Raw genomic sequence first — 9,089 nt, 5'->3', positions numbered from 1 at the left:
CTAATGACACGTCCATGTGGGTTTTGTTCTTCGTTCTGTTAATGTGGGGTATCATATTTACTGACATGCCTATGGTGAATCATCCTCACATCCCAGGAGTAAATCCTACTTGATCAGGGGGGATGAGGCTTCAATGTGCCATGCATTTGTCTTGCTAGATTTGTTGAGGATTTTTGCATTTATGCTCATCAAGGATACTGGCTTGTGGTTTTATTTTCTTGTAATGTCCTTGTGTGGCTTTGATATCAGGGTAATTTAAGGTTGGCCTGGTTTTAATAAAAAAGCTTGGAAGTCCTCCCTCTTCTTTGGTTGTTTGGAGGAGTTTAAGAAGGGCTGGTGTTGGTTCTTTTTGGTAGAATTCAGCAGTGAAGCCAACTGGTCCTGGACTGTTCTTTAATGGGAGACTTTCTAACCAGCCTCAATTGCCAGTGGCCTGAGGTTGGGTAGTGGAAGTGGCTTTGTGCACTCGTTCAGCCGTCCCTTGCTGAGGACTTCCCAACCAGGGCTGCAGGGTGGAGCTGAAAAGGCCTCTGAGTGGAGTGGGACAGATCTGAGCAACTGAACCTCTGGGGCTAAATGCTGCCCTGGAGGGAGTCCAGGGCTGGGGACAAGAGGAGGGCAGCACGTAGGGGCAGCAGAGGCTCCAGGAAGAGCGCCTCTCAGTTGTCTGCCTCAGGGAAGCTCTCCGGAACGTTCAGCTCTCACGGCCTGAGAGCAGACCGGCTGGGGCTAGGGCCTGGCCAGAGCAACTGGAGGTTTGACTCCGTGCAGCCAGAGATGGCTTTTCTGCAGCTTGTCCCCACATCCTGCTCCATCAACAAGCACACCAGCTCTCTGTTAGTCCCTTCTATAGCCTGAGCAGCTCAGACACCCTGGGACTCGGCCCCGCCCTAAGGAGGCTGCCCTGGTCAGGGCCTGGCTGCCGCAGGGCTACCTCTGGCCCTTCACACACAGCAGCAGAGCCAGCACGCCACGTCACTTCCATGGGTCAGGTGGGTGAGGTGCACACCCAGGACAGGGGACACCCAGGATAGGGCACCCTGACTTGGCAGTGAAGGCCTCAAGTTGGGCCTAGTGCAAACCAGAATGGCAAACAGCAGGAGGCAGCTGTTGAGATCCTAGTGGAGCCCAGGGTTGGTGGCTGTGAGGAGGGACCACCAGGCCCTGTTCTGTAGACCACAGTGGGTACCACTGAGTCTAGGCATATGGTGCACCCTCAGCTCAGTCCATTTGGTTATAGGGGCAAAGGAGTGAGAAGTCACCAGTCCACCCATGGGGGCAGAAGCACCGCCCATGCCTAGGCGGCAGAGCAGCACAAGGAGGCAGAAACCCAAGTGCTGGTGTGGGAGGATCCCAAATGTGGGGGTACAGACGGGCACCGAGACAGGCACGCAGCCTCCAAGACTCCTGAGAAGTGGGCAGGGCTGCTCTGGTGATAGGGAGGGGCAGAGTGTGACTTTCCCAGGGCTGGAGGTCGAGTGTGCCCCGAGTTCCAGGCTGGGGGGAATGGCCCGATCCTGGGGCGCACCCAAGCCGACCTCTCGCAAAGCCCCAGGGCTGGCCTGCACCCTGACACTACCAGCGTCTGTCTCTGGCAGTGCAGAGTCTGGGCTTGGGGGACCTGAGCCCAGTGGGTCCTGTCATACCATCCTTCGAGTGCACCCTCCTCTGCCAGGGCTCCACAGGTGCCCCCAAGGCCACAGTGCTACGGTGCCCACAGGTCCTGGCACTCAAGACTCAGCACTGGGTCAGGGCCTACTTGAAAAGTGAGTCCTCACGTCCCAGGCCAAGGCCGCAGGCTGCATTTAGCATCTTTATTCCATGTTCCCAGACCCTCCTGACAGTTCCGGTCACCTGCTCAGAATCAGGAGTATCACTAGGTCCCTTGCATCCAGCCCAGCATTTCCACACAAGAAGTAGGCAGGACAAAATTTAGCTTGGAGGATCCTTCCCCTTTGAAAAATAACCTGCCTCAAAGGGCAGTTGCTCTGTGTCCCCAACATTCTGACTGTGTAGAGCTCTCTGAGCTACAGAGCGGAAGCTCAGGGTGGGGACTTGCACAGAGCCACAGGGATGGCTGTTCTTATAGCTGGATCACCCTTCCCCGCCCCTGCCGAAGGAGCAGGGGGTCAGAGGGCCACTCAAAGGTGGTCTGGGAGGAACCCTTGATCCTAGTGGAACCAGTCTCCATCTGGTCTAGGGCTGACTGGGCTCCACAGAGTTGGAAGCACATGACATCTGCACAGTACTGTGTGCTAATTTCCAAGTTACACGTAATGAACCAAGATGATTTTAATAGAAGCAGGAAGGTACACGCCACACACCTGGAAATCCCACAGCTCTGGGCAGTGGCCAGGCGCCAGGCACACAGGCAGGGGCACCACTGCCCCTAAACAAGGGACAGATCTGAAAAGTGGCAACAGTGGGTTGCTGAGGGGAGAGCCCTGTCCTGGCTCAGGGTGAGACAGGCTGCGGCCACCACCTCACCTGTGGCCCAGGGCCCTCACAGGGTGTCCATGCCACCTGGAGAGTGTGTGTAAAGCGGTCCTGATGGTGTGGAGCAGCAGAGGCAGCCCCTGCAGGCTGAGGAGAAGGTGAGCACAGCAAGCGATCAAGCCTAACTCACCGTGGACCCAGGGAAGAGCAACGGAGCTGCTGGGAGCCAGGAGACGTGAGGAGGTCTGCCTGGAAGAGCGCCCCGTGCAGGCCCAGCGGCAGGCCAGGCCTTCCTGCTCCGAGAGGAGCCCCGCCCACCCAGTGGCTACTGGACAGGGAGCTCCCACGATGGGGTGGGGGGTGGTCTCTCTTTTGAAGATTAGACATGGAAAGTAAGGCAACTGAGAGAGGCCTCACTCTGCCCCCAGCCTCCTGCCCCATGGTCCCCGAGATCCAATGTCTGACGTCCGCTTCCAGCCAAGCTCAAACCAAATAACAAACACCCAGGGTGAAGGGCTGCAGGCCCGGACGAGGCTGGCTGTCAGAGGCTCTGCACACAGAGATCCAGCAGATGGCAAGGTCCTGCTCAGCATCTTGTCCACATTTTATTCTCTTTCACTCAGCAGAATGAGTTTTTGCATGGTGAAGAAGGTCTGAGAGAGCTGCCCCCTCCTCTGCCTGGCTCCTGGACAGCAGGCCTCTGAGAGGCTCTGCCTCTTGGTTGCCCCCAGGTTAGGGTTCCAGGGTGGGCATTTGGCAAGGACACTCCAGAGACAGAGTGAGGGGGACTCCTGACCCATCTCTGGTCCCCAAAGCTGGGACCCTCCTTGGCTCTCTTTGGTATCTCAGGAAACTGGGGCTGCCCCACCCCCTCAGCCCTCAACGCCTGGGCCCACCCTGGCAAGTCGCCTGCAGGATGGGGCTGCTCCCCAAGGCAGTGCTTGGCCAGCACCAGCTCAAAGGGGCCTGCAGCTGGCCAGGCAAGGAAAGGACACTGCCTCTGCACAGTGAGGCCCACTGTCACTGGCCCCGGGCTCACTTCTTGTAGTGATTGGGGGCATCTGCGAAGACAAACTTGAGGCGGTAGGCCTCAGCAAGCAGAAGGCTGATGTCCTCATCACCCCAGCGGGCAGTGGGCAGGTTCTGAAGGAAGAGAAGCAGCTCCTGTGGGGAGAGAGAAGGCAAGTCAGAGGAGGGGTCAGCAGGGGCTGTAGGCCAGGGCCCTGAGACAGGGCAGCCACCCCCCACTCCAGTAGCCCCCTCCCACTCGCAGCATGACCCGTGAGGGGCTGCTGGCCGCAGCTGACTGCACTTCTCAGCTGCAGGCCATTGACCCAAGCCCACATGCTCCAGGGAGGTGGACACCAGCACGCTCAGGGACAGACTGTGCTCAGGAGGCTGAGGCAGGTGACCAGCAAGCCTCACAGAGCTGCACCACCCCTGCTCCAGCGGGGACACAGGGTGGAGCCGGCTCAGGTTCACCTGAGAGCAGGGGCACGTCAGGACCACCAGCCCTCCCCGCCACAGCCGCCCTGTGCAGAAGAAAGCAAGCCGAGTGTGTGGAGGCACCAGGTGTCAGCAACCCGCCATGTGCCCGGGCCCAGCGGAGCAGCTGAGGCAGTGCCACCTCTGAGCCGAGCCGAGCCTTGTAGAGCTGTGCAGACAGGGACCACACGCGGGGGCCACAGCAGCACACCAGCACCAGGCATGCGCACACGGGCCCACAGGGCCCACGCATGGGCCTGTCGCTCCAGTCACTTGGTTCTTCTGGCTTCTGGGAAGCAGGAGCTCTGCTCTGAGTCTACCCTCCTGCTCGCTGAGCACCCAGCCTGCAATGGGCCATGGCTCAGCCCGGAGAGGCTGTACGGCGAGTCATACCCGCAAAGGACACAAGGGCACATCTCCAGAACTCGGAGTTTAGAGTTTGGGATGCAGACACTGGTGACACAGTGACCTCCTAACTGGAACAGGGCCAGGACTCAGCCCACCCCCACTGTGCACCCACAGTGCAGCCCCTCCCAGGAGCCCACAGCCTACCTCGCTGAGGGCACAGTGGGTTTGGAGGGGCTGCGGACCTCTGGCGGTTTGGCAGGAGTCGGGCTCTGAGGACCTGTAGCCGGGACAGCTCCCTGGGCTGGGGGTCTCAGGAGAGGAAGCAGGGACTGGGCCCCTGGCCAGGGCTGGCCCAGGCCAGGATCCTCCTCCTCATGAAGCCAGGAAGACTTCTTGAGGGCGGCACACACTGATGCAATGGCCCTGCTGGACGCTGTCCTAGTGTGGACCTGGCGCCCTCAGGGGCCACCTGCTCCCTCCCTGCCCACCCAGAAGCAGGAAGGAAGTAAGGAAGGTAGTCAGGCTCCCAGGGTGCTGGTATGGTCCCTTCCCAGCACTTGGCAGGTGACAAGTGACAGAGGAGGCAGCTGGCTCCGGCTGCCCACACCATCTGTCTAGAAAAGGCACAGCCTCACAAGGCTCATCCCCAACTTGAGGGGGCCTCTGGGACCCCGCAAGGTCGGCACGGAGGGGGCGCTGCAGAGCTGGCTGGGTAGCACGAGTCCTGCTTTCTGTGTGGTCCTCGTCCTGGCTCTCTTCAGGAGTGAAGAGCAGAATGGAGACAGGCCGAGATGTCCTGGTGCAGAGCCTGGCACAGGCCCCGCTGCCCTGGTGACCCTCATGCCTGGTCCACCCTGGTGGCGTAGGCCTGGCTGTCCATGAGCAGCCCTCCCGCATCGCGCACCACGAGGGCTCCGTGCCAGGACGCTCCTCTAATTGTCGTTTTGCTATGGCTGCGTGCCAACCCCCCTTTTCCTTTGCATTTTGGATACTTTCTGTGGGCCTTTAAATTGAATTCACGGAGCAAATTTCACCGGCAATATGTCCTCAGGGACACATCAACATCAATCTGCTGTCTTTCACCATTAGATGCAACTTACACGGATGCCAATCCGATTCCGAGCAGGTCATAAATAAATACCTTTGGTTTTATTTTTAATCCACTTCGCTCCGTATTATCATGACCTCACTACCTGCAAGGTGAGAAGCAGTGCCCTCCCATCACGGCGGCTTACCCACTCCACTGCACACTCAATTTCAGAATCTAATTTAGTCCCCCAGGTTCGCTGGATGGCGGGAGAATAGAAACTCCCGGTTCCATACTGCCTGCAATGGTAAGGAAGGAAAGATCTATCCGGGTGACCTTTCCAGCAGGCAGAGAACACAGACAAACACCCTTAAATACAGATCTCTTTTAAAAGGCTTGTCTTATTTATGCGCCAGGCAGTGGAGTCTCCAGGCTGGGAATCTTGGCACGTTTATTAGCCCCATGCCATTCTGAATTATCCACCTCACACGGCAGGGAGGGGGGGTCTGTAACCCACAGAGCCATCGCCCTGCTTGCGGTACGGGGCTGTGCCTCGCCCTGGGACCACCCCATGCTGCGTAGCCAGGCACAGGGCTGGGAGGGAGGCCTCCAGGGTCCTGGTCCAAAGACCAGGTGGCACTTCCCTGCCAATCCTGTCTGCCCATAACAGACACTGTGACCCCCTTGGCAGCTGCCAACCTTCAAGGGAGGCCTTGCTCACCCCTGTGACGCTGAGGGAACAGGCAGCCATCCCTGCCGTGCCCTCCCCTCACAGCGGGACTTGGTAGGAGCAAACGACGTTTGCAGCTTTGGCTCTTTGCTGCCAGAAGGACTGTATTTTCCAGAGTCAAACTCATCACAGCACCAGCTGCACCACGTGATCAGCTGTGCACACAGGCACTTTGAAGAAGGACAACACCGCGGTGCTCCTGTGGTCTTGTCCCGTGGCCCGTCGGGACCCAGAGTGCTGTCTGGTGGCACCGCACAGGCTCTGTGAGCCCAGGCAGCAGTGGGATGGGCAGAGATCAGATGAGACACCAGCGGGCACTTTCCAAGCCCAGCTCCACCACCACCAGACGGCACTGCGCAGCCACAGCCTCGGTGTGCAAGCCTGTCACAGGGGACGTGCTTCCTGCACTATGTCAGCAGGGCCCTGTGTCCCTATGCCCCAAAATAGCATAACGAGCTCAGAAAAGGTCAGTGAACATCATAGAAAGGTGACTCAACACCCCAGGCACTACCAAAGGTCAGCGAGCACCCACTGGCTGGTGCCCAAGGACCAGGCTGCAAAACCAGCCAGCGCTAACTACATGCCCTGGGCAGGTCCCTAACTGGCTGTGCCTCAGTTGGTCACCTGTAAAAGGGGTGTGACAGGCCCTCTCCTTTGAGCTGCCCAATGCTGCTGCTATCATGAAATCAGCATGTGACCACTAGTGGTGGCAGCAGGAGCCACGGCAGCCACGTGCTTTCAACAAATCACTATCCACAGGCAATGCCAGGTCACTCAGCAAAGAGCCTCAAGAGAAATCAAGTTCTCACTGAGCAAGCAGAGCAGAGCACTCAGAGGAGGCAGGGATGGCACCTGCTCTCCCGCAGTGTGCCTGGACACAGTTGGGAGCAGGCCAGTGGCTGAAGGAGGCACCGTCACAGGTAGTGACTGGGCGGGGGCTGGGGTCCCACCAGGAGCAGCCACACCTGCCCATGCACCCACACTGCATCTGTCAATCCTGGGAGGACACGCCAAGAGACCTAGAAGAGGATGTCCTTGAACCCCTTTGGACTTGACCTTCAAATTCCAACCTCAGATGCACAACGAGCTGCACTGACTTTAAAATATTCCTGAAGAACTGACTGGGGCATCGATTGCTGAGCACGTAAGACAAAAGGCCCGCCCTCATTGCCAGGAATAATCCTTCAGCTATGAGGGCGGGGCACGGCCCTGGGGTGCCCCACCATGCTCTGCTCTGTCCTGTGCCCTCGTGTGCAAGGCCTCCCCTAGAACCTGTGACAACCCCCCCAACCCTGCCATGTGGATGACGACCTGGGCCAGCTGGAGAGGGCACTGCCCGCCAGGCCGATGGGCTCTAGGCACATGCCTCTATGTACCTTAAAGTGAAAAGGTCCCCTTCCTGCAAAAGTTGTGACCATGTGGCCCGGGGCCAAGAGGAAGCATCTTCCCTCTGAAGACAAGGTGTTCTGAGGACACCTGTGTTCTAAGGACTGTGACCGAGACCTGCTGGGACTCCAGGCAGGACTCGTGGGAAAGGCAATGGGAAAAGGGACCAAAGGGTGGAGATCCAGAGCCAGTGCCAGTCCCCAGGCAGGGCCATAGGCAGGCCCCGCAGTGCACCTCGCAGCCCATGTGGGAGGGCTGAACAGAGACAGGCGCCATCCCACAGTTCTGGCTGCTGCAAGACCCTCTGAGGGCAAGGCATGGGCACAACACAGCCACCTGGACAGCCAGCCATGGGTCACAGAACCAGCACCGCAGCCAGCAGGCCTCCGCAGGCCCCGGGCACAGGAAGCAGCCCTGGCTCTGCTCCCCTGCACCGTCTGCCTGTGGACAGGCACATGCACAGACTCCACAGCGTGCTGCCTTTCTTGTGGACATGCAAACCCACAGGCGTGAATCTGCACGAAAAACCAAGAGCCGTGGCCGAGGAAACGTGGGATCTTCTTCTCCTAGCCCACATTTTCTCATCTTTAAAAAGCACACGTGCACTGTTTGTTCATCAGACATGATGCAAGAGTGTACGAGCAGCGGGCCTGCTCCGCCTGGCCCCTGCTGCAGCCTGGGGGTTGTCCAGCCCGTCACAGGGCCCTGAGTGTGGGTCTCCGCTGTGCAGACAGGCTGGCTCTCTGGCCCAGCCCCATCCTCTGAGCCAGGCCTTCTCGAGAGCAGCGCATACAGAGATGTGGGTTTGCTACTCACTGAGTGGCCCCTCCTGCAGAGACCACCTGTGTCCAGCACACGGCACAGCAGTCAGGAGACTGCCCGTGGGAGAAACTGACAAGAAGAGACAGCATCTAGTACTAGAAGAAGAATCCAGTGCCTGATCGCTGGCCGCTGTTCACTTGGCCTCCAGGTCTGTGGCGTGGCCACGGGGGCTGCTAAGCATCTCCAGCAGGGGGAAAGGTATCCACTGATGTGGGTCCAACGCTGAACATATAGTATTAGTGAAAGGCAGAGGTTTCCCTCAGGAATTTTAATGGACTTCAGGTTCAGGTGGTATTCTGATGCGCTGGGTCAAATCCAGTGTTTTGTTAAAGTCAGTTACACCTGCGTTTCGTTTGTTTTCGCATTTCTACGCGGCTACCACAGCACTTCACGCTAAGTGGTGCTGCTCTTAGTGACGCTGCTGCACAGCCTGCCACCCCCCGCCCACTGGGTGCAGGGAAGGCCCGCAGGCAGGCAAGGGCCAGGCAATGGCCCAACTTGACACGCCGCTCCTCGCACACAGTGGAGAACACAGGGAGGTCTGCTCAAAGGCCACTCCAGGCAAAGTTTACAAATTGCCAACCCGCAGGGGTGAATGAGGTAATCACCACGGCCCACGGGCTCGCTCCCTCCTCTGGGTCCTTTCTTCCCTAAGCACAGTGAGGAGGTTACTCCCAGCATGCAGGCAGGCGGCAGGGTTAACTGCTCTGATTCACTCCTTGCCCTGCGCCCCTAGGCAGCCACCACTGGGCAGGCCACTCGGGGAGCAAGAGCCTGCCAGCTCCAAGCCCCACCCCCAGGACTCAGAAACCAGCAGAGCGAGCTCGGCGCCAGGAGGGGTGCAGTGTGATGTCC

The 9,089-nt window shown here is 58.9% G+C and overlaps 1 protein-coding gene across 2 annotated transcripts in view; it reads right to left on the bottom strand.

The window, feature by feature from the left end:
• Nucleotides 1-1,715: 1,715 nt before the first annotated feature.
• TBC1D22A (TBC1 domain family member 22A) overlaps nucleotides 1,716-9,089 on the bottom strand; it is a 355,623-nt gene continuing 348,249 nt past the window's right edge. For both annotated transcript variants that reach the window (XM_079140182.1, XM_079140181.1), the window contains one exon: nucleotides 1,716-3,600. In XM_079140182.1, the coding sequence (XP_078996308.1) occupies nucleotides 3,472-3,600 (129 nt within the window). In that variant the 3' untranslated portion in view covers nucleotides 1,716-3,471. The remainder of the gene's footprint in view (nucleotides 3,601-9,089) is intronic.

This window comes from Sciurus vulgaris, assembly GCF_902686455.1.
Source record: "Sciurus vulgaris genome assembly, chromosome: 5".
Classification (NCBI taxonomy): Eukaryota; Metazoa; Chordata; class Mammalia; order Rodentia; family Sciuridae; genus Sciurus; species Sciurus vulgaris.
Note: the sequence above shows the minus strand (reverse complement) of the source record. Positions and strands in the feature narration are given on the sequence as shown.